We start from the raw sequence: 26,214 nt of genomic DNA, 5'->3' as shown, positions 1-26,214 counted from the left end.
TGTGGCTGTCGATTGGTGCAATCTTGTGTATTTTAGCTGCTTTTTTGATTGTGAGATACAATCAAATAAAGTATTTTTTGATGATGATTGGTGAGTGAAAAGAATGGCAGAGTAAATGGAAATCTGAGACGATGTGCGGGTGAAATGATGGCAGAGTAAAAGGAAATTGGAGAGGATGAATGGACAAAATGATCAATTGATGAATAAAAGGATTTAATGATGAATGGGTAAGTCATCTCGTGTCAGTAGGGGTTGATGGAATGCATGAATGGATCCATGCAAAGATGATGGGTGGGTGAATGGATGGATGGTTAGAATAGCCAATGGAAGGAAGGGAGAAGGAAGGTCCTCTAAAGAGAGTCAGGCTCACTTGCATGGTTCTATCAGAGCTTTGGTTCAAAGTGGGCGGGTATTCTAATTTTCTGGCAACTTCCACAGGTGATATACGTTGAATTTATGCTGAGCAGTTACACTGAAAGTCTGGCAAGGGTTCAGCCCTCCCGGACCTAGGTTGGACGCCGTTCCTTTAAAATATGTAGGATGTACGACCACATTTAGGCCAGAGTACTGTTGCTTCAAACAGTAGGTGTGTTGGAAAGCAAGGTGTTTTCCTGAACAAGGGCCTGGCTGCTGTGCTCTGCTCCCCCTGAAATCAAATGCTTAAACATTGTTTAATCCTGGGGCAGCCTAAACGATCACTCCTCGAAGTACCAGAGCTCTCAAACTTCCCAGTTACGTGAGTGGGTAATTCGTCTTAATCCAGGGTTGTTTCTTTGCATTCTGGAATTTGTAGTCCTGCTCATGCCTTCAAAAAATTAGGACTGCATGCAAATGCAACGATAAATCTGAACTGGATGACCTACTCATGCACAAAACGGGGAAACCGGAAAACCTAGGCTAGCTCGTCAATGCCTGTCAGGATGTGTAAAGAGCGCGCGTGTTGGTCCCACAGGCACGTGTTTGTTACCAGATGACAGGCACGCGGTCGGAGACCGGAAACAGGCCCCGAGTCCTGCAAAGCTGCCGCCGCGTGTCACTTACAGTTTTGGCACCTTGCAGTTTTTCCAATAGTTCATATACTTGAAGGTCTGGAAAGCTCAGTCACTTTCTTAACACTGTGGGTTTTGCAAACAAAAAACACATGACAATATCGCCTTCTGAAAGGTGCTCAGGCTCAACATTTCACTAAGTATCTTTAAAGTGCTGGATGTGTCCCACTTGGGGGGCGGGGGGGGGGGGGGGGTCATAAAGTTATGGACAAAGAGCGCGAGACCCTGCCAAAAATCACTCTTGACTAGCTCAACCCCATCACAGGTGTACCGGAAATCCAAGTGATTTTTTTTTTCTTCTGTTTCTGTTGCAGAATATGCTCTTATAAGGTACAACTGACCATAATTGTAATGTCTGCAATGTTATGTATTGCAGGACAGTAAAAAAAAAAATAGAGGTAATAAAAGCAAAAGTCGTGGCTTCTTCCAGAAATCGTCAGCGCACCCTTATTGTTCCTGCCAGTTATTTCCGTTTCCCATATAGTGACAGAAATATTACTGAAAATGAATTTTGTTAGGATTTATTGGAGAAGAGTTGCCCAAGGGTCGTAGAAATGTTTAACTTCGTTCAAGTGTTTTGTGTCTTGCATATTGTGTCTGCTAAAGAGGCGCCTCGCCACTGCGCATACATTGCCCCGCACACCTCCATGTGTCTGGACAATGCCCTTTACCCAAAGGGGGAGGAGCATTTTAGTAATTGTCGAGCTGATCTCATATTCTCGCCTGCAGTGTTTAAAATTTGTTTACAAAAAAATGAGGATTTCTGTCGTCTCAAAGGTCCGCAATTTTTTTTCTTTGTTAATATATTTTGTGGTCTAACCTCTGCCTAATTTTTGCCTGCTGCTTAGGGGGAGCAGAAAATATACCGTGGTCGAGAGACCTTTTTTTTTACTTAAATCCGTCTGCTGCCGGTATTTTGCCTGAAGTTTGTGTGAAGGCTATGCTTTCTTGTTTATGCAACATACGTGCCAAGTGCTTTCCAGACAGCGCTTGTACTCACATACATAGATACAAACCGTGAACGCAATTCCACGCAAGGAAAGAAAATGTAAACTTCACCTGTCTGTAGCCCCAACCATTTTTTTTTTTTTAATTGTGGTTTGGGAACAACAAAAAGTTTTATTTCATTTGCCACATACCATTAATCTAGTGTTGAGTCTTAAATCATGAATGTTCTGTGGTGCTGCACAGGTTCTCTGGTGCTGAAGCTTGTGAGGCCAGTTGTATGTGGTGACTGGGGTTTCCTGTAGCAGTAGAACCATAGGTTGTCTGTCGGGGAGAGGGTTGAGCCTAGCTGCTAGGATGGCTGGTTGCATGTGGTGTCTGATGTTGCAGATTGCAGAAGTGGTCTGTAGGGTTAGGGGAAAGAGAAGCAGCTGATGCGTGTGGCGAGCATGACGCTGGTGTGCCCGGTGCGATGAGTGGAAGCAGCGGGTAACTAGTTGCGAGGCTTGGAAATCTTGGTCTTGGCTGCTTTCCTGAAACCTAGAAGGTGATGTGCTGTCTGGATGGTGGTTGAAAGTGAGTTTCATGACAGATCGCTCACCAGATTGTGTCAATTTCTGTTTTTACATAGTTTGGGTCATGACTTTTTTGGTCCAGGTGGGGCACTGTTCGCTGTGTTTGCAGTAAGTTTGAAAGCTGGTAACGTAAACTGTTTTCGGGGGTAGGGCTTTGGGAGTGACGCAGAGATGTGTTTCACTAGCGCATTGAAGAGAACGGGGTAGTCATGCAGGAGCACCTGGGGTCTACAGCCATGTACTGGACCAGTTGGAATGCATCTAGGCTCGTCTAGTGCCGATTTATGGCATTACAGCTCAGCAGTCTGAGCTCTTGCTACAGCAACTTTCCTGCCCCAGGTTCGAATCCCAGTAAAGCTGTCTCAGCCTGTGACCTTGGCCATTTTTTAAGCTCAAGGTATTTACAAAGCAGAGAGAAGTGACTCGCTGTACAGAGTGGAGTCCGTGAAAGATTCAGGCATGGGAGATCTAAAGCCTTGTGGCACCGCTGGTTTTCTTTTAGGAAAACTAAGGGGAAAATGTCGTCTTAGCCCTGTGATTCTACTATTCACATAGCAAACCTTTCCCTTCAGTGGACACGGTAATCGATCCCAACTGTGATCCCCAATTTACTTGCCCGCAGGCTTTTGTGGCTTTGCGTTTCAGACTGCATTTTCCAGCAAAAATGAAAACAGGATTGTAATTAGTGCTCCTCAGTCTACAAATAAAAGGACAAATTTCCAAAACTCGTTCCATGCAATCAGGTCTTAATTATTGTCTTTCTGATTAGGGTAACATGACTTACTAATTATATAAGATGAAATCTAAGGCTGTGGGAATGTGCAGGAATTCACACACACATCAAACTTACTTGAGAAACTTCAAGCATTTTACGTTTACATATTGAAACAAGCTTTTGCAATGCAATCGTTCTCGTATTTGCTTGAGGTAGAACTATTGGAGTTGTAGATGCATAACTGGACAGAAATTGGTCAGCCCTGCTCAGTGCTTAATTTGTAAATAAAAATGTGCCGGTGCTCAAAGCCCTCCTCTTAAACACGCGGCTGCTGCAATTAAATGTGTGAACACGGAATACTCAGACGGTGTAATATGTAGCCATCTCCGGCATCTTCAATACATATAAAGCCACTCCCTGCCCCTTCAGCTCACTCTTGCAACTTTCTACCTTTTCCCTTTGTGACGATTTTTAGTTTTTCCCTTCATCCGTCTTTCCAATGTGTGTCTTTTGCTCGCAGCAAATGCTTGAGGCAGAAGAATAAGCCCCGGCCCTAAAAAATAAGTGCCAGTACTCCGCATCGGAAACATCAAGCACAAATTAAGCACTGGCCCTGCTGCATAATTTGGTCCTTTCTGACAGATAATTCTATTGGCCCTACATATAACTAAATCACTTCCATTTACCATCTTCCTCCATCTGCAGCACAAAATGAAAACTATGCTCGAGAAAACGAAAGAAGGGCTTTACTGGCAAACTCTGTAAAGTGGCACTAATATGTGTGGGTGTGAATAAAACCAATCTGGCCACTTTGCAACCAATCTGTCTTGCTTTATTTTTTAATTTTTTATTTATTGTTAGTATTCCCTACCTGCTTTTTTTCTCTCCATCCCTAGTCTGCACTTTGGAATAGAAAAATGTCAGAAAAAGGCAACATTTGCAGCAAAAGTGTTTTTCTTTTTTGGATCTATTTCACAGGGGAACAAATAAAGGAGAGGAAAGAGTAGTTTGTTCAAGTCACGGTTTTCAGCAAGTGAGGCGTTAATGTGGCGATTAAAACTCTCTGGCATGAAAGCTGAATGTGAAGGTGGCAGCGAGAGCCACAGGCAGCGCGAGGATTGAGGCTCTCTGTGGATCGAGGCGATTAATTGAAGCTACACAAGAGGCACACGTGAATTACCTGTTTATTAAGTCCTTGTGTCTGAGAATGGCAGAAAAAGAAATACACTCCCCTGAGGGCAGTGCAAAGAAACTCCCTTTCAAAACAAGCAGCGGCGCAGGAAGGACGGCAGCAATGACGTGAGGGAGGGAGTGTGAGCGAGAAGGCAACCAATGGCCAGAGATGGCCAACAAAAAGGATCAATGAGTGAAATCCATGGGAGAGACAAAGCACCCAAAGAAGGGACAGATGTAGATTATTCACCAACCAGAGCAGAGGAATTTCGAAAGGCAGGCCAAATAGCCAGCCAAAAGCACTGGGCGTATTGAAAGCCCATAGACTAAATACAACATGTCTCGAAGAGACAGCACAAGCGCTGCCTGGGCGAAACCTAAAAAGTAGAACGTTTAAGCTTAGAATGGATTTTGCAGTAGAAAAAATCAGTAAATTGCATTTTGCTGACGTATTGAGTGTTAAAGCAAGTGAAAACAGCTTTTAAATGTTTTAAAATAATTTTGTTGACAACCTGGATGTGGACTTCTTTGGAAATATTTAAAGTGCAAGAACCGAACCTCTTCCAGTTGTGGTGGTGAATAAAGATGTCAAACACACAAAAGGTGATAGGAGAATGCTTGCAAGTAGTCTAACCCCTGGCAATCGCTCAGGGTAGCGTTCCAACTCACTGTTTTTGCCCCCCAAGCCACAACAGTTTGGACCCAGCCAAATGTAATTCATTGTTTTCCCTGCTCCAGTTGGAACAGTCCTGCCCGAACTGTCAGACCTGGTCCTTTCTGAACCAGAACACAAGCAACCCAAGATCAGGTTTGGTCAATCTGGGCTATTTCAATTGGGTACACAGTGGTTCCAGTGGCACAATGAGCAATGGGTCCACGTGTGGGCATACCCTTGGCCTTTAACAGTGTTACATCAAACACACAAAAGGTGATGGGGAGGAAAGCTTTCAAATCACTTAGTGCAGCAGTCCAACCCATTGTTCTTTTGCTCATCATACCACCTTCGTTTGGACCCAGCCACATGCAAATCAGTCTTGATCCTACTCCAGCGGGAACAATCCAGTCCGAACTGCCAAGCCAGGTCTTCCCTGAACTGGAACACAAGCAGCCCAGGAATGATGTTGCCAACCTCTTTTAAAATTCTAGTTGCGAAAACAGTACGAGTTGCCACTAAGAGGGAATATTTGAGTGAGACAAGTTTCCAATGCTTGTCTTTGTTTCAAATATTAAATCGTAGCCTCAGGTTCTTGTATCAAGGGCAGGGTAGCTAGAAATGTAGCTGACAGGAGCTTTGTCCAATACAGCAAGGGAACCTAAAATTTCTGGTGGGGAAAAGAACTTGAGACTCCGTGTGACCGTAGATAGGGACAGAATATGTACAGAAAGATGAAAAGTTGAGCGTTTTCGGCTGGTGCTTTAATCTTCTGTGCACCCTCACACAGTCAATCCACATTCAGAGGAGCAAGGTCCTACATTGCAGCTGCTGAGATATTGTACTCATTTGAGTAATTAACACCATAAGATCTGTATAAAAGTGTAAGTATAATTAGAACATTGGAAAGTTGAGAGCTCCATTGAAGACAGTGGAGTAGCTCTGGCCTTATAATGGCTGGTAAAAGCCCGGAGCCCTTCATGTTTCTCCTTTTTTTTTAATTTAGAACATTCTGTGGGTGGAATTTTCTAATAGCCCTATTTCCCTTCTGCCTTAGGCTATACCAGTTGTTAAAGACCCGCGCTCTCGTTATAGGCTCAGGGGCTTGCTATAGCCCTCAGCAGCAGGATGGAAGGCTTTACAATTATATGTTCTTCCATTAGGGTGACAGTTTGCAAGTTTCTGCCATGCCGTGGCTTAATGTAGCAGTCTTGGGACACTGCATGGTCCTGCTCACCTTGAAAAACACTGCAGTAATCTCTAAGTCAGATACCGGTCAATCCAAATGATTGACAAGTTGGTAAACCAATAGAAGCGTTCAGCGGCTCAAACCTTTTTTTACGAGTCATACCTCATTCTCTTCTTTCACCAAACTTAGCTTGCAAACAAAACCAGCCCTGAACAAAAAATAACAGCAGCTTGGGCCATATAAAAGCATCCGTTTATTTCAGAAAGATGCCCATCAAATGGTACCATCTACTGTAAAGAGCTTTGTGCAAAAGGAATCCTGGCAGAGCCAGAAGGTCGGTTCCGCCGGCTTCATTTTTTTTTTATCCCCCCTTGTGGAGGGTGGGGTGGGTTTTCTCCATCCCCCACCCCATTTTTTGCATTTCCATATAAACAAAGCTTAAGGGGCCATGCGCCATGTAGGCTCCACGGATGACATCTTAGCTCAGTTCACTCTGTGTTTACCATCCATACCCGAATGGGAGCAGAAACTTTAACTTAAACCATATATGTATGTGCAAATGGTGGAATATGGTATTTATTACATCTTTGGGCACGGGAAGTGCAAGGCCACAAGTGTCTTAAGTTCCATCTGTTCCCATGCGGCGTTTTCATGTTAAGAAGTTATAAACCAAGATGTGTAACCGAACCAGAGCCCAAGGGATTAATTCCATACAGTGGGATACAATAATGTGAACTAGGCGTTGTGAGCAGTTGTCTTCTGTAAACTGATAGAAACATGGAATCTGTAATGCAGAATGCATCAGTTTCTAAAGTTATTCTATACTGTGGTGATAAGATGGAATCCTTTACTCTGTAGTGATAAATAGGTGACTGTGCCTCCACATTTCACAAATAACATGTTTTATTGCGACGCATATACTTTCACTGCATGGCCTAAATATTGAGAGCACGAACTGCACAAGGGAAGGCAATATATAGAAATGAAGCTGTGATACTAGTTGAGAGGACTAGATAAAAATAAGGTGTTTGAAGCTTTTTATACTTGTGTTAGTGCTATCGATTTATGGAGGCGGTGACAGAAATCTAAAATTAGAAGGGTGGGTGATGAAAGAGCTTTGGACTGTGTGACCAGTGCTACAGGAAGAAGTCATCGATAAAATAACAGATACCTCTGAAGAGCAAGTTGGCATTTCTTTGTTGTATATCTAAAAAAAAAAAAAAACACAAAAAGGCAATTCCTGCAGGTGGTGGCATGTCTAAAATTTGATGGAAAGAAATAGAAAAATTGCAGATAAAAAAAACCTTCATTTTGCTGCAATAATTCACCATTAAATAACACATGCGCAGTTACTAAGAGGACAGACTTCCAGTTCTGCTGTCCTCCTTCCAACCTCCTGATTGGAACTGGTCGTGGGAGTGAGCTGTATCATGTGATCGGTTATCATTTTGACCTTCAGTCTGTTCTACCCAAGTGGGTAGGGTGCAGGTTCTCCCACTGCTTTTTAGTTTCACTTACACAATTTTGCAACTTAAAAAAAAACAATTGTTGCAAATGCAAAATAGCAGCAGGCCAGAGTCTGAAAAATGGTACTATCTTGAGACAGACCGTGAGGGCAGAGTGACCTGCTGTTGAAAGTTCGCTCTGGTTTTAGAGTATCCCATTGAGAGGCTTAAGAGCAGTATTTTTTAAAGTGTGCTTTACTCTGTTTAAATATTGCTTCATAGTGTTGTTCTGTTTTTGCTTTTACCAGCAGCAACAGCAGCAGATGCCGCGCAGCGCACAGGAGGAAAAGGATGAGAAGGAGAAAGAAAAGGAGAAGGAAGCTGAGCAGGAGGAAGAGAAGCCAGAGCCTGAAAATGACAAGGAAGAGCTGAGCAAGTAAGTGTCCGCGAGGGTACGCGCGCCTGACTTCCAGGAATTGACGCTTTTCTGACCTGCGGCTGGTGATGGGGACCTTCTGGGTCCTTTTGCAGATCTGCCCTAGATGGTCTCTTCCAATAATTGATTTTCTCGCTGGTTTGAATATTTGTGCCAATTGAAAGTTGCATTTGAATTTTTCAAATACTGCTCAACCTTTTACTTTGTCTACATAGCTCCAAGAGACGTGACTGACAAATTAAACTTGCTTAGCTTGCAGCCTTTAACAAGCAATTGCAATGCAATGGGTCTTGCATTTGCTCGAGTTAGAGCTATTAGCATTGTAAACTCCCAACCGAACTTTACTTGCCACATAACCTGAAAATCAAAAGTAGAACAGTTTCACACAAGCGAGCTGATTCACAGCGCCACGGCCGCCATGAGCATCAGTGATAAGGAGAGACACAAAAGGAACAAGCATTTACAATGCATCGGGTCTCGCGTTTGCTCATATTAGAGCTGATCGCAATGTAAACTCCTAACCCGACTTTTCACCTATCTGGCAAAAGTGCATTTATGTATATAACCCGAAAAAGTGAAATCAAGTACGTAAAGCGCTCGACTTCTGCCAACCGAGATCGGGCTCGTAAATTAGAGAAAAAAAAGTCCACGAGCCCGATGGAAAACAGCGAGCCTCGCATGTTTTCTGTACTTGGTCGCTGCGCTGGATGAGGGCTAGCCACCGGAAAAGGCATGACAAATGCGTGCCTTCGACTAATGAAAGCAAGCAGAGAAGCCCACCAACCAATAAAAAAACACTGAAGTGAAGTTGACAGGGCTCCGAGCCCTTTTCTAAATACAAAAGCGTCTCGCTGCGAAACGCATGCGCGAGCGCATGCAACGCAGGCTCGACCCTAAAAAGTAGCTCGCTCACAGTCAAACTTATCGGAAAAAGTGCAATTAGCCATGTAATAGGGGCGATGGCAAAGGCAGTAACAAAACCTCCCCGAGGAAGGACAAACGTAAACCATTTACCAATGTCATCAAAGGATTTTTGAAGGGCAAGCCCATGAACGAGTGATAGTGTTGGGTCTGAGGTGGGCGTTGTTAAAACACCCAGATACATACCGACACGTCGATAAAGCAGAGCATGCACGCTGCTATGCTCGACCTACAAATGGCCTCTCTTCTTTGTGAACCTGCCTCTTTCTCTGTGGTCTATCAAATTAAACATCTGAAATTTTAGGTGCGGTAGGACCTTTTGATCTCAGAAATGGAGTTTCATGCGATCCTGCTCGGTCAATGGAATAACACCAAATGAGCGCTTATCTGGCGTTCCATAATGCTCCCCACGTGCCTTTAGTTTTTCCTGGTTGTCCCTGTGTAAGCAAGCAAGTGCCTTGCAGAAATCTTGGTGGAAGCAAGTGTGAGTTAAACTCAGATGCACTGGAAGACTATAGCGCTTACCTCAGGCGAGTGTGTGCACAGCATTATCAGTCGCTACTGGGGATGGGTCTGATCATGCGTCTGTGGGTGGTCGCTGCCCCAATGCCTCTTAGGCCAAATGGGATGGACTGAGGATGACAGTGCCCTAGCGAGCTTCGATGAAACCCCTAGTGCGACCACCAGAATACGTCATATGCTACCTTGGCTGCCATGTTAATGAGGACCTCGCTCACGTATGCCTCCCAGACGTTGGTGGCCAGTTCTGAATTGTGGTGAAATACAAGGAGTGAAAATGCAATGGAATCACAGAGGTAGAAAAAGTGAGAGGAACGTTTCTGACTGGATGGCGTTCAGGAGAAAAGTACTCTAATGCAATTCAAATTGAAGTCCCCGGGATGGTTGAATGAACAGTGGACATCAGAAGCGCAGAGCACCGCGGGTTCATTGTACCACACAGCAAGAGACGAATAAACTGAACTTGAAGATTTGGTTTTAAGACTCTCTTAAGATGCACAATTAATAACCTGCAAGATACAACTTTTCACAATCTTGAGTATTAATAGAAATGAAGAAAACTGTTTAATGCAAAGAAGTAGGACATGCAAATATGCTCTGAGAAAGAAGGTCTAGAGGTGAAAAGCAAAGGAATTAACAAAAAACTGGCCACCACTAATACCAGTTACCACTTTGATGCAGAGCCATCAAAATTCACTGGAAGACCGCACGCTGTATGCATTAAGAACCCAGGTATGTTACTGCAGTTTACCGCAATCTCTTCAGCGGCCGGATGAAAAATTGCCAAAGTAACAGCCAGTCTGCCTGATAATGGAAGCCATTGTTGCGGATTACTGAGGCTGGCATTCCACGAGGTATTTGTGGATAACAATCAAACAGAACTGATTGTGGCAGTTCTTGTTTGGAAACGGACCAGCAGGATCCGCTGCTGCTCAGAATTCCCTGCTGGTGCACATCTTCTGTGCATTAAGTTCCAGATGCATTATATTCCCAGCATCCTCGAGCATTCAAAATTTCTGCATCAAAAATACAGTCAAAACTTCTGTCACCTTGTACCGTGACATGCAGGTGTGGCACCAAAATCCAACCAAAGATAAAAAGAAAGGAATAGTTGTGATCCCTAAGTATATAACTGCAAAAAAATCCCCCAACACCTAACTGTCACCTCACACTACTTAATATCTCATGAAATCCAAAGTCTGGGATGCTGGGAACTCTTTGCAGAAAAAAACTCTGAAAGACCACTTTCGAGACAACAAAATATCAGGTAAAATTAAATCAGAGATTTCACTGATAATTACCAGCCTCCGTTGGGTTACAAAGTGGAGCACAGTGAGAGACCAGTAGCTGAACTGGAGCAAACCTCTGTGGGAAGTCATTGGTAGAACGAAAGAGACTAGCTGGTAAAAGTAAAGGACCTCAGTCATGGATGCAACCTTCTCCTCTTTAGAATTGGCCTAGAGAACTGAGTCCTGGGCAGCATTTCTGAAGTCGGAACTCTGGCAGATTCTAAAATTACGATGCAACTAAGCCTCCTACCTCCTACAAATGCAAAGAACTCACAGACCACCTAGAAATCTAAAAAGCACATGGATGACCTACTAGACAGAAGAATCCCAAAACCACTGACTGGACGAAAGAACGCACAGATGACCTACGTGCCCAAGGAAAGCTCAGATGACCTGCTAGACCAAAGAACTTACAAAGCACCTACTAGAGTAACTCAAGATTACACAGACCCCTAATAGGCCAGCAAGCACAGATATGACCTTCCAGACCAAAGAACCTAAAAAAACACCTCCTAGACTGAATAGTGTGCAGACCTCCCACTAGACCAAAGGACACTTAGTTGACCTACTAGACCAAGGTGCTCAGACCATCTTACTAGACTAAAGAGCAGACAGGTGATGTATTAGACCAAAGAAAACACAGACCAACTTCTAGATTAAAGGGTGCAGTGACCACCTACTGGAAGTGACAGGCCTCCTGCCAGACCAGAGCATCCCAAACGTTTTATAACAATAACCATCTTTTTAGAACAACAAACTTCCGCTACCCTCCTACCCTTAATGGACAGGAGAGGATAATGTTTGAATCTAACCAAAGCATCTTATGGTAGTGCGTTGTCATTTACAGACAGCATATATTCCCTTTGAAATGGCCACTACCTTTGCTCAGACATAGAGGTTTACTGATAAAACTATATAGCACACAATTGATTGTGTGAAAATTGGGTTATTGTGAATACTTCTCATTTGTGCATCATCAAGCAAGTGTCTTGATTTGTTTTGAACCTATTAAAATGTGTTTCCAGCACACTTCAGGATTGCATAAAATGTATTTCAACCCCGGTCACTTTGCAGTGAGAGAAAGAAAACACCAATACCCATATTAAATGAATAAAGCAGCGAACATTTGATCTTTGAATCGCTGACACATGTGACTAGCTAACACAGAATTTAAAGGCCTCTTTTTGTATTGCTCTGACTTGCGTGACCCGCCACAAATCAGCCCAGATCCACCAGTGGGTTGTAACCCACAGTTTGGGAAACACTGTACTAGACAAACGCTTGCAGATTTCCAGGTGGACCAAAGAGTGAATAGATTCTGAATATGTTCCCTGTACTAAACACATGGACTTCCTGGTCGGCACTAAATGACGTTGAAGTATTAAAAATTAGACAACAGGGAGAGCATGTTCTTTATAGAGTGATTGCCATCGGTAGTCAGAGCTGTGAACACCACATGCAGTCTGATGAGGAAGCAATATAATTTGAATACACATCTGGTCTGAAGTAAGGGTATTTCCAACAGAAACTGACAACACTAATCATACAATTAAAATTGCATCCGGTGATGTAATAGAATATGAGACAATCTGTATTCACTTTCACAGATGAGCTCTCACTCCCAACAGGAGCTTGGACCAGTCCACTGTTTGTTCATATAAAAATATCCTCTCCCCTAAAAATTAACAAATTCAAGGATACTAGCATTGATTAACATCTTTGAAATTAGCGAAGCGACTGTTCACCACTTTACAAGATTAGCAAACAAATCGATGCTTTTAATACGCAATAATAATAGTTACACATATCAATACATTTTTGAGGTAAGCTTTCATCTGCTTTAATGCACAGTCAAACTTGACAACCTATTTATATCAAGAGATGTTTTTACTTTTCATGTAGGTCGACAGACTATGACAAGTCTTGTGAATATACTGATTTAAAAAAATCCAGGTTATAGTTCTAGAGTCACAAATTCTGCTTAGCTATGTTAAATGCTTAAGTAAATGTGTACCTGCCATTTCTGGTGTCTGTTTCAAGTGAATACAATTTAGATGTGTAAATTTCGGGTGCAGCAATGGTGCTATACAGTGGTGCTTTTTTTGTTTTTTTAAGATGTACAGATGGATTTGCAGTTGCAACAAGCAATGGTTGTTGAAATAAGGGATGTGGGTTAGATGGGATTGACGCAGAACTATAATGCAGGTTGGTGAATGTGTGTGCACCAGTACTCTCTACGAAAATATTTGCACCTACATTTGGCGAGCTCTAGAATAATTTATTTATGTACCTAAGTGGACAACCCAATGATGTTACTAGACAGGGACTTAAGTCTTCTCACGAACCCAATTATAGATGAGGATTTTGTCTAGATTCCATCTGTCAAGCACAAACAAGGCAATAAAATATCTAGTGAAAGTATTGATCCCTGAAGGATAATAAGTGGTCTGAGAGAGAATTACTTTCTTACATTCTGCAGTTGGGTAGACTTAACTATTGATGTATAAACCTGTATCACGTAGTCGTGAACAAAGACATAGAACCGATAGTCTCTGATGATGTACCTGTTGATTTAACACTAAGAAAGTTTACTAGAGCCCTTACACCCAAACTGACATCTTAATCTCAGGATGATTGCTGATGGTAATTGTAGGAAGCTGGCCTGGTGCGTGGTGAGCACCTATGGTGTTATTACCTTATACCAGGTCCAAGTATCCCCTATTAGTGAGGTATAGGCAGTGTCTAGGAAGCCAGGCTCTCTAGAGGTAGCTGTGGTTGAGCAGCCAAGACTTATCTAGGAGACCTGCAAAGCTTATGCAATACCACTACAGTCACACATCATTTACACACATGAAATAACCACACAGTGTTACAAAAATAAAGGTACTTTATTATGGTAACACAAATACTAAAATACTGTATAGGCAATAATTCAATAGGATTATATACACATTAGAAGTCAGTGATTAGCATAAAAAGCAATAGAAATAGCAAACGCAACAGCAAATAGTGAAGGCCCTAGGAGGAGACCAAACCATATATTAATTAAGTGGAATGTGAAAGGCAGTCCCCCACCCAAGGAAGTGGAATCAAAAGAGGGGAGCTGTAGGAACTAGGTACCTCGAAAGGTAAGTACTAGGGTGCCCCCTAGTGACCAGGAGAGAAGTTGTAAGTACTTGTTTTTTCTCCAAATCCACAGGGGAACTTTGCAAAAGGACTGTGCAAGACCCAGACAAGACTGAAAGAAACCAAAGGTGGATCCTGACAGAGGAGGACCTGCAAAAGAAGGGGACCAAGTCCAGTTCAAGACAGAGTGTCCGGTTGTGGCAGGGGCCACTAGCCACCCTTCTGTGGCTGTAGAACCAGGCCGACGGTGGAGACAAGAAGTCAGCTGTGCAGCACCAGAGCAGGAGAAGAGTTCCAGAAGTGTTGTAGGCGATGTTCCCCGACTGAAGACAAGTTGCAGTCATCAGTGGTGTTGGAAAACCACCAAGCAAGCCTTTGCAAGGGCAAAAGTCGCAGATGAAGATTTGCAGAGCTGTCGGAGACCAGCAAGGCCCAGGGGGACTCAGTCCAAGGAGGGGAGTCCCAGGTGAACCTCAGCAGTGAGGAGAGTTGGAAGATGAGGATGCAGCCCCCACATTCAACTCACAGGCAGCAGGCACAGGAGTTGCAGCGAGGCCCTCTCAGCACACCTGGAGAGGATTCCCACGTCACTGGAGCAACAGGCAGGAGACTCTGGTTTGCAGGGAAGAGTGCTGGAGGCCGGGGCTTCAGGGAGCCTCAAGATCCCTTGGAAGAGGAGCCAACAAGCCTTTGTAGCTGCAAGAGTCAGGGTGCACAGGGTACTGCCCTGCAAGGAGAGGCAAGGACTCACCATCTCTCAAGTTGGACAGCTAGTAGAGAGGACCACTCCAGACCACCACCTGTGTTGCAGGATCCACACAGCCCGACAATGTTGCAGTTGGTTTTGCGGATGCAGGGGTGTGACTCCTTCACTCCAAGGGAGAGTCGTTCTTGCTGCTTGTGCAGGCTGAAGACTCTTCTCCCTCAGAGGATGCACTGCCAGGGAAATGTTGCAGTTGCTGGAAGGAGCCCAAGAAACAAAGTTGCAGAGCGGAGTTGTCGCTGGAGTTGCAGATTGTTGGTACCTGGAGGGTCCAGTTGCAGTCCCGGTGGCCATAAGATGAAGTAAACGATGCAGAGGAGTCCTGCTGGAATCTTGCAAATTGAATCTCAGGAGCCACCCAAGAGGAAGACCCTAAATAGCCCAGGAAGGGGGAGTGGTCACCTAACGGGGTGACCACCTATCAGGAGGGGGCTGTGACGTCACCCGCCTGACCTGGACACTCAGTTGCTCCCAGGGGCCTCTGCCCACCTTTGATTAAAGATGGCAGAATCAAGTGGCCACCTGGAGGAGCTCTGGGCAGCACCCCTGGGGTGGTGATAGACGGGAGTGGCCACTCCCCTTTCCATTGTCCGGTTTTGTGCCAGAGCAGGGACCGGGGTCCCTGGACTGGTGCAAGTTGGTTTATGCCAGGAGGGCACCAAATGTGCCCTTTAAAGCATACTGGTGGCTGCTTGGGGAGGCTACACCTCCCAAGCCATGTAACACCTATTTCCAAAGTGAGAGGGTGTTGCCTCCCTCTCCCAAAGGAAATCCTTTGTTCTGCCTTCCTCTGCTTGAGCCGATCGAGCAGCAGTAGGGAAGAACCCTGTCTGTAGGGTGGCAGCAGCGCGGGCTGCCCAAAACCCCCCAGAAGACTGGTAGGAGAAATGATGGGGGCCTCTAAGGAGGCCCCATAGTGCATGGAATCATACAACTAATACTGGCAGCTGTATTGGGGTAGGGTTCCGACATGTTTTATACCAGACATGCCCAGGTTAGTAGTTAACATTATGTAGCTGGACACAGTGACCTGTGTCCAGTACACGGGTAAAATGGCTTCTCCGCACTTGCGAAGTCCAGGAAAATGGATCTGGAGTTCGTAGGGACATGTCTGTTCATGCAGGAGTGCCCTCACACACAGGTACGTGCCTCCCTGCCTTCTGGGCTAGGAGGGCATGCTATAGGGGTGACCCACATTGACCTATTGCAGTGACCGCTAGTGAAAGGGTGCATGCTCCTTTTCACGCAGGCTGCAATGGCAGGCCTGTAGACACATTTTGCATGAGCTCCCATGGGTGGAACAATACATGTTGCAGCCCCTGGGGAACCCCTGGTGCCCCAATGCCCTAGGTACCTAAGTACCATATACTAGTGACTTACATGGGGGCACCAGTATGCCAATTGTGGGGTGTGCTAAAGTCCTAAGCAACCAGATTAAGAGGGAGAGAGCACAGTTATTGTGGTCTTGGTTAGCAGGATCCCAGTGAACACAGACAAAATACACTGACAGCAGGCAAAAAGTGGAGGTAACCATGCCAAAAAGATGGTACTTTCCTATAGTATTATAGTGAAATTAAGGTAAAAAAAAGTGTGCAAGTTTCGGTTGTGGGATAGCCTAATATAAACCTTCCATTTGATGTTGGAATTTAGACTAACAAAAATGTCAACTAAAAAAAAGTAACTGACCTTGAGTACAATTCAAACATCTGAGATATCTATTGACCATTAATGCCTGCACTATGTATGGTAGCCCCCAGTCTGTTTGCTATACTTTTTTGATAGTGCAAACAAATAGCCCACAAAGCAAGGAGCAAAAATCATTGAAAAAAAGCCAACTGGGCAGGCCGTGTATGGACAAAATATTATAATTGTAAGGAACAATGTATCAGAGTAGTAAAACAACAAAAAAGACTAAGCAAAACAATGGATCCTTAAGTTAAGACTAATAACTAGGCAGATTTTGACTAAATCTTATGTTCACATCTCCAGCACCCAATCATTTGACACAACACATAGCTTCAAACCCCACGGTAAAGCTTTGTTTCAAAACACTGTTTACCTCACAAACGTTTGTGCTATCTTATGCACGTTTGTAGAGTGTACTATCACCCTGGGGGGTATCTAAGGGGACTTCTCATAAAGCCAGGTCTTCAGCTTCTTGTGAAAATAAAAATGTGAGGCGGAGGCTCTTTTCTTCCACGCTTTGGGAACAATGTAGGAAAATGCTCCACTCCTACCTCTTATTTTTCATATGTGTGGGAAATGTAAGCCTGGACGACAGAGGAGATTTGTGAAAACGTGATTGTTGAGGTGTGCTGGGCCAGTATTATGTGGTGCCTTGAAAGTGTGGGAGAAGTCTTGAATTGTGTTCATTTGTGTGTGGGGAGCCGTAGGAGCTCCTTTAGGAGTGGTGTGATATGAGTGTGGCAAAGGAGGCTGAGAGTGAGTTTTGAATGGTCTGTGGCTTTCTGGTGAGTTTTTCGTTGACCTTAGAAAGGATGTTCTCTAAAGCCACTTTGCTTGTGACAAGGGCGTGTGTGACAGTTTTCTGGGTGCTGATTGGGAGCCATTTGAAAATCTTCCTCCGCATCTTGAGGGCTTGGGACCATAAAGGGGCATTGATTTGAGTGGCCATGACGAGTTTGCTGTTGGCGACAATCCTAAGGTTCTCGGCATGCGTGGTGGGCGTTGGTCCTAACTCTGTAGGCCACCATGTGGTGTGTTATGGTGAAGTGCTCTTCACAAAAAGCACATTTTCGGTCCTGTCGGTGTTCAGCTTCAGATAGTTGGTCTTCATCCATTGGACGATTTTAATCATGCGTGCATGCATTGAACTTTATCTGGATACTGGGTGTTTGGCCATGACTGAGAGAATGAGTTGTATGTCATCAGCATAGAAGAGGACGTTGATGTTGTGAGGGCGCGTGATGCTGGCTAGAGGGATCAGTATGCGTTGAAGAGGGTGGATGCTTATAGAGCCCTGCAGATGAGGTCACGGACATCCAATGTTTGCAGTGCTAGGCTAACTGACTGGGTCCTTCCAGTCCAGTAAGGCGCAGATCCATTGGAGTGTGTTTGTCCTTGGATTCCAATGTCATGGAGGCGTAGGGTGAGGATTGGTTGAGAAACCTTGTAAAATGCTCACATTGTTCACGTTGTTACCAGTTATTTTGTTAAAAACCTAAGAACTATTTTATGTGCCACTCACCAAAAAAAAACCAGAGGAACAAAATAAGGGATTACAAAAAAATCTGACTACATATACCACTGATATAATGATACATTTTTCTAGGCAGGAAGGACTAGTTCAAGACTTTTTTAGCCTGTTCCACCCTATGTAAAGATTCCTGGGTGCACCTGACCAAAGAAAAAGTGAGTTGAGGTTCATAAACATTCATTATCTTTGTGCCGATCAAATGTAATGGTTGAAAAGGCAAAGTGAACCCTTAAAGTGTTAGAAATAATGTCCCAATAAGGCATTGAAGTTATCAATGCACTAAATATGAAAGCTTAACTGGAGAAATTCAAGGGTTTGGGTGATGAATGGTTATCCCAAAAAATATTACATGGTGGCTTGAAGAGATGGCTTGAAAACTATCTCCCTTTTGTTAGTTGTACGACAAGCATGCTGCCTTTTCCTTGATACTTGTTTTATGTCGCTCAACAAACTTAAGCTCAACGGTCCTGCCCTTTAAAATGTCTAGAGCCGCTGACTAGGCCTTTGAGTAGACGCACGTAAGGACTCTGAGGTGTTTAACCTGCTTGACATCAACTCCTACCAAAAGGCCACTTTTGATGGGACCATTGCTTGGGTGAGGCCTTAATCAAACACCTTTAAACCGTGTTTGGAACTGGAAGAAACACTGGTCCATCCTCGAAACCCACAGGCCACTCTGTCCTCCTAGCTCCACCTACCAGATACAGCCCGCAAAGGCGCTAGAATAACTTTCACCAACATGGGGAAAAGTGTAAAAATAAAAATGTGGTACAATAGAAATATCTAGTTAGGGAAATCTAAAAACCAAGATAAGTAAATTGATTCAACTTCTTAAATGACTGTTCAACTGAGAGGTGTTTTGTTCGCCAATAATGTCAAAGGTTTGTTAAATTGCAACAGTTCTTGCAGGTAGTTGAGTTTTCTTATCTGAACAAGCTAAGCAAGATATGTGCCACTCCACAGACACCATTGATCTTGCAGTGGCTTATGGAAAGGATGAGGGCAGGCCACTGCAGTGGTGTTAGGTACCACAGGGTAAGAAAGGAGAAGCATGGATCAGCTGTGGCAAGAGGAGTTTGTGTTCACATGCCCTGCTAAAACCTGGAGTAAGACACGAACATTCACTAGCAAGGTGTTTACTATTATTGTGTGACTTTCCTCCTTAGGTTCTCGATATTTCTTTTGAACATTTTGACAAGGTTGCTAAATTTAAGTGTGATGAAAACAACTGAAAAACTTGATTTCAAGGAAAATAAAATAGTAAAAACTCACCTTTAGTTTTGGCAAGAACATTAATCTCCAAAAACTTTCGTAAGCATTTTCATTGAAAGGGAAGTGCATTGATTGTAACCATAGAAAAAACTGACAGACAAAAAAAAATATCAGAATTTTGCCCACACTTTTCTTTGCGTTACCACACCTCATTAGGGGCCATATGTACGAACAATTTATGGGAAAAACCCTTTGATACATCTGGCCCTTAGTCCAGTATACACACTTTACTTTGGAGTTTTTTTGGACCCCTTTTAAACTCCATAATTCCTTTTAGACGAACATTCAGGCATGTGTTTTTCAAATATGCAAGTACATTCTGGATAAGTGCTAAACTGTGCAAGAACTATGTTGATAAAAAGTGACCCTTGGCAGTAGTACACACTTGCACAACCCTTCACCAGGTAGAGTGTGAATGTTAGGTATTTAAAGCAATTGTGTGCGGGTGAATGAATACGGATACTTGCACATTCTGAATAGTTGAGCCGCCTATGTTTTATAGTGAGATGTTGTGTAATTAACTTTAAATTTAGATTCTAAGAGTGACGTTTCAGGAAATTGCTCTTGATCCAGGAATTCTCTAAAATTTGTAATCCATTTACTGAGGTCACATGAAAACCAGAATAGAAAGAGGAGCTCTCTCTGCCAGTCTCTTACAGAGGCCCAAATCACGGCAGACATAAAATGTCCCTTGATTCATAAACATTACAAGCAATCAAACATAGTGACATACACAGATTTTGAAAGAACTTGTACCATGTGAGGCCTAGCCTGTAAGCGAGGTAATGCCACACATAGTGTGTTTCTCTTTTTCATAAGATAGTAGAGATTCATTAGTTTAAAATTTGATTTTTTTTTTAGCTTTTTGTACGTCAACTTTTATTTTGATTATGTATTTTTATGATGCCTCTTTAACCTGATACTTGTTGTCAGTGCTACACATTTTGCAACGATAAAAAGATTGAATGAAACAAGCGATATCATTGGTTTTTTTTTATGTGGACTACATTATAAATACTTGTCAGCTTCTGTAATTGACAAACGTTCACGAACGTTAACCACAAACCAGATATGCCAAGCCATTATCAGTGAGTGTTCTCTTACAGGTTAAAGTTTCTCGAACTGTTAAACGAGTTGAACTTTCTCATCGGTGAATCTGTATGTTTGGGAAGAAGGCCTCACCAAAGTTACACATCACATCTAAAGATTACACCCACTCTGACTAGAGATCCTGAACAGTAGGCGTACAAGAACCAGCATTTCTGTACCTCACGCCACATAGGATGCTACATTGTCACTACTTAAACACTCATTACCCAAGTCCAGGCATATTAAGCACTGACTTGTAGCAGTCCCTTTTAGCTCTTGGTGACATAGGGAACATCACTTCCAATACCTAGACCTAGGACAGGGACCTGGGATTGTCCTGTTGACCAGAGCCCAGCTTGTATTATTTGCTTGTACTAAGCTTGTATCCCTTGCATATGCCAGTCTTTCTGTACCTGCTTGCGGATGGCCGTGGAAAGTTCCCCACTCTTGTCTGCCCCGGTCCATGGATGTGGGTTTTGAACTCCCTCCACTGCCTTGAAGGCCAAAAGCTGAGTTATAAGTGGTTTGATGTTGCCAGTGTACTCGCCCTTATCCATTGAGTACTGCTTGGCCCACTTATCTCTGACCATCAGGGGAGATGGTGTTTTCCAAGTGTAGGCGAAACTGCATTAGTTTTACTACCAAGGTATGCAGCTGCGCCCATTGAAGGGAAACACCATTCTCTATTACATTTAAATTAATAGTCCTTGTATAATGCCAGTATAGATGCACAGGGCCTCCTGGTGTATGCAATACAACCGGTACCCCTTGCGCCACTCACGTTGGTGCTTTACTGGGCTGCATAAACCCAGCAGTATTGCATCATATTTTTTAGCCATGGGGACTATGTGCTGGCTATTAAGGCTGATTTTAATTACTGCTGTCAGTACTAATGGAGCTCGCCGAACACAGTGTCTAACATTTATAACTGTAAAACAAAAACTAAGGGCGCAAATTTACTATCAGTTGTAAAAAAAAAAAAATTGCCATAAATCATATTTTTCAATGGCGCGACCTTGCCTTTGCAGCACAAATCGTCACTCCATCATCAGCTGAGAGTTAAGTGTCCTCGTGTGACCATTATGAATCAGTGCCTCTGATGCTTTAACAGTTGAGGCGTACGTGCCATCGTTTTCCGGCTTTATTTAGTTTTGTAATGGCGATTACCTGTGTGCAACTTGGATTCGTGGATTCAACCACCGGACACGAACTTCCCTTCTAGTAATGGTGCTGTGTTATTGACAAAGGCTCGTATTCCGAGGGATATTGCTGGCACTCTTTACGTTTTGAGGCCCAAACTGGTCAAAATCCACCTCATGGCAAAGCACTTTCAGGGGGTTATTACAACTTTGGAGGAGGTGTTAATCCGTCCCAAAAGTGACGGTAAAGTGACGGATATACCACCAGCCGTATTACGAGTTCCATAGGATATAATGGACTCGTAATACGGCTGGTGGTATATCCGTCACTTTACCGTCACTTTTGGGACGGATTAACACCTCCTCCAAAGTTGTAATAACCCCCTCAGTCTCTCCAACAAGGCACCCAAGCCCCCTTCCTTGCTGGTGGGATATGTGCATGTCCTTTACCAATTTGCCATCTAAATCTTTTCAAATGCAATAGTAAACCTGGATGTCCTGTTCCCTGCTTGCCTTCAATTTGCGGGTAATTCTCTAAAACTGAACACTTTTAATAAAACATTGCTGAGCCTAGAGGAGCAGCCTGTATGGTAGAGTATCAGGCTGGTGTGAAGGAAGGGCATCCAGTAGTCTCAGGGATGTTAAAGAGGCGGTGCAGTCTCTAAAAGCTAAATTAATCTTTTGGTGCACTTTCTCCTTCCACAGACGTCGGTATATCCTAGTATTTGTGCAAAATAATATGTCTATCAAGTAAAAAGGCTACCTTAAGGTCTGGGTTCTCATCACCTGCCTATGGGATTTTCATAACTGATTATGTTATAAATACAGAAACTTTGAAAATTAAATCCTCAAATGTTGCTTAGTTTTCTCTTATTTGTGGTTTCAGTATCTGTGACACGCATAGTAACATCTAGGTGTTTCACCCCTTGTGGTGCCTTTTTTACGTGGGGCTCGGTCAAGACTGTAAACTTACCAATAAGGCTGATTTGTCGTGTTTGTTAGGGTATGAATGAGTCTGTATTTCCTTGGTACCATGTCCTAAATTCCTATATAGACTGTTGCTGTTCAGAGTGCAAATGCAGCATGAATCAAGGCATCAGACTTCACTTGTCAGATTGACCGCGTCTAGTTGGGAAACTCCTGTTCAAGGGACCTTATAATATACCAGTGCTCAGTTTAGTGCTTGACAATAAATCCTCTCTTCTGTTGATGTCTGGAAGGAGCTAGCTGTGCAAGCCGAGCTTGAGGTGCCTGAGTGTAAATGCCATCACTGTAAGGAACATCTGGCTTCCTTATTTAAGTGTGGTCTGTCCAAACATTCTCCAGCAGATTCCCTTCAACAAGATGAATTAGGATGAGTTTGTGACAAATTAGGAAGGCCTTTCATTAAAACCAGTTCTGTCAGTTTTCTGTACTTGCTATGCGTTGGATTTGCAAGCATCTGCAAAAACGATGAGCAACCAGGCGAATGGCCCCGTTTGCAGTTTTTAATATATTGTTTTTTTTTTTTTGCTAACCACAGGGAAAAGAACGATGAGACATCCGGGGAGGATAATGATGAGAAGGAAGCGGTGACCTCTAAGGGCCGGAAAACGGCCAACAGCCAGGGCCGGCGTAAAGGGAGGATCACTCGGTCCATGGCCAATGAGGCCAACGAAGAAGCCACTGCTCCCCAACCAAATGCAGATCAAGGTAAATATATTTGTGGCACGTGTCTCATCTTGGTACTTTGTATACGGTTTGACTCAAAGATAGAAAAGTTGCAAGTGAGATACAGTTCTTTTTACGTTGGTGTCATGATTGTCAATATGTCCTAAATCGAGCTACCAATTCTGTAAAATTTTGTACATGACATATGACGTTCACATCTCATTTAAATTTTAGAAAATTCCTTGACGTTTGTAGCTTGTTGGTAGTTCGATTATCATGTTTTTGTTTTATTTTTCAAGCTGTTCTAATACTCTAGCAGCTAAAGTCCCTATTAGAGAATCTCCAACAAGAAAGTTGATTTAAATTCTAAGTAGGCCTTCCGCTTAGGAAACATGGGAATTGTTTTTCCTTGGTGCTGGTGTGGATCACGGATGTAGATGACCGCTTCTACAGTATAAAAAAAACAAGTCTTTTAGCTTGATATGCTTGCAGCAAATCGTTGCTACTGCAAAGGTGGTTCCCATGTCAAGTGGTTTCCTAGAAAAACATTTCATTATGCTAATTTAAAGTTTCATTGGAGTTATATTCAGGCTACTCCGTGACCCGTGAACACCCTTTGCAGTAAGAATGTTGTGCGAGGTAGACTTCTTAACTTTTTTGGATTTATCTCCCAGGATAATGATTTTTCCTCTTATGTGGCTGATTTTGCTAAAATCAGTGTGGTTTAGTCCTAGTTACATCCACTATTTGCTTCATTCCGAAATGCCATTATAATTTTGTATTAAAAACAACATACATGCAATTCATTACTAGAACTTTTTCGTTTGCCATGATTATCTGCACATATTTGCATTTTTTCATGCAGTTGATAAGGGTGTCTTCAGAATTGAGAAGTGAAATGCATGTTTCTGACTCAAAACGATATAGCAGCAACACATTTTTTTTTTAACTCTGCGAGGTTGTAAGGGCAACTTTAGAGAAAGAGTTTAAAATCCCAAATATCTTATCGCTCCTAACAAAAATATGTCTCAAAGAAGATCATTCTTATTGAGAGACGGCTTAAGTAATAGAATAATTAATGAATGCTTATGAAACTCCTACATGAAGGTAAGCTGAATAAACCTTTCATTGAAGCGTTCAGATCATTTGGGGATTCTTGGATTTACAATTACATGGGACTTTCTAAAAGACGCAGGATGGAAACCCCCAGACAAAACTGGATCCTTGGGTCACATATGATACCGCCTCCTCCTTAGCAGAATGCTGATTATAAATTGGTAAAGAAGCAAGTCCTACTATGTCTTGGATAATAATTTACCATACAGGAAATGTATTGATGTACGAATATTTCCGCATGTCTACAAAAAGGTGGCAATGTAAATGTGCATTGTAAATTTGCCAGATTATGTAAGGAGCTTCCTGCTGTTACTTTCTCAGTTGCACATTTCTAGCTGTCACTTTAATCTCTGAGCGGGAGAGGAGGACTAGGTGATTTTGATCATCATTGAGAAAAAGTGCTCATCATTTTACAAAATTGAATTTCAGTATCAAAGGTCATTTTATCCATTGATTGATCAAGTGAGCAACAGTGATCGCCGAATTATCCTCCTACAGAACCGTCCCTTGACATCTAATGAATTCATCCAGGCAGATTGTGTCCTCTGAAGAAGAATATTTACCTAACTTTGTATTTGTTGAACTCTAAGGCAACTATTGCAGGGTATGTCAGTGTGCCAGTAAATTCACCTGGTTAAATTGGGTACACGTTTTATTGACAACGGAAGAAGGAAATGCCGCTGGGCCTTCCTGGGGCAAGTGTCTTAATTTATAGACTGGGTAGTAAAAGGGATTTTGTTTGAAGCCAGTATTTCAGGTGGGCCCACCATCGACAGATGAAAATATTTATAATAGAGAAGTATGATATTGCACTAGAGGAGCTGAAGAACTCTGACCTGAAGTGTAGATACCTGAGGTGTAGATAGATGAACTGAAATGTACATATGTGCTTCTAGTTGATTGGGAAATTTGTTAGGTATTTGGGAGTGAAACAATAGCTAGGCCGGTTGCGTTTTATACCAGATGCTTCTAAAATTGAATGATAAAAATATGCTCATATAAAAATAAGGAGTTTTTTTTTTTAATTCTTTTAAATCGAAGGTTTAATAGTTGTGAGTTTTTTATATGATATGTATGTGGGAAAACCTGTCTTAAGTTGATGTATTTCTTTTGAGTTTCTGCCTCTGCACTACCACTCTTAATTCACAAAGATCCTCTTAACATTTTAACCAACATCACTGACTCACAGGCCGTACACCGGTGAATCCTCGCCCATAAAGGCAGTAGGGCATGCACAGTGGGCTGCTGACACTTTTGCTTTTTATGCTGTGTTCCTGGGTATGTTATATAGACTGATGGACCTTCTTAGTTTTGTGGCTGTAGAAGAGTTTCAGAGTTTATCAGCCTTTAGGCTCCAGGTTATTAGCTGGCAAATTGGCTTTTTTATAGTATTTATAACCCAGCCATGCAGCTAAGAGTTGCCACAGAGGGTTTATGGTGGAACCTAGTTAAAATAGGAGTTCCCGGAGCAGTTGGGGTGATGAAAGAATTTGGTGCTCACCATTATGATAACCACACTCTACACAGTAACTGTGGATAGGCCTTAAAGGACAAAGAGTCATCCATAGATTAGCTAAATGGTAGAAGTGCAACCTTAGTGAGTGGCTTGATGAGCTAAAAGCCGGCTAGGGGGATGAATGGTGAGGCTCCGCTGCTTGACAGGAAGTATCTGCCTACAACGAGCCTGCTGCGCCTGTTAGGGTCCCATGATGATGTCTACAAAGTTGAATGTCTCCAGAGCTAAACAATAACTTTGAAGTGTACTTTTGCAAAATGTTATGCAGTGCTTTATTTATATTTTTATAGAATTTGTAATATTTTAGTTACTTTTTTCCTTTGTCTCATTCAAAAGGTCACAGTCTTTTTCTTGATAAGTTCTTACTGATTACCCTTTGGTGTTATCACTCCGGTTTGGTCAAATACCTTTTTTCCAG

General features: G+C 42.9%; 1 protein-coding gene across 11 annotated transcripts in view; it reads left to right on the top strand.

Moving 5' to 3' along the window:
• The window catches only part of NCOR2 (nuclear receptor corepressor 2), a 1,084,598-nt gene that overhangs the window by 683,514 nt on the left and 374,870 nt on the right, over window positions 1-26,214 (top strand). For 9 of the 11 annotated variants that reach the window (XM_069215023.1, XM_069215022.1, XM_069215028.1 and 6 more), the window contains 2 exons: window positions 8,052-8,179; window positions 23,037-23,206. In XM_069215023.1, coding sequence (XP_069071124.1) covers window positions 8,052-8,179; window positions 23,037-23,206 — 298 coding nt within the window. The remainder of the gene's footprint in view (window positions 1-8,051; window positions 8,180-23,036; window positions 23,207-26,214) is intronic. The other 2 variants (XM_069215021.1, XM_069215031.1) reach the window with 1 other exon arrangement.

This window comes from Pleurodeles waltl, chromosome 11, assembly GCF_031143425.1.
Source record: "Pleurodeles waltl isolate 20211129_DDA chromosome 11, aPleWal1.hap1.20221129, whole genome shotgun sequence".
In the NCBI taxonomy this organism is placed as follows: Eukaryota; Metazoa; Chordata; class Amphibia; order Caudata; family Salamandridae; genus Pleurodeles; species Pleurodeles waltl.
Note: the sequence above shows the minus strand (reverse complement) of the source record. Positions and strands in the feature narration are given on the sequence as shown.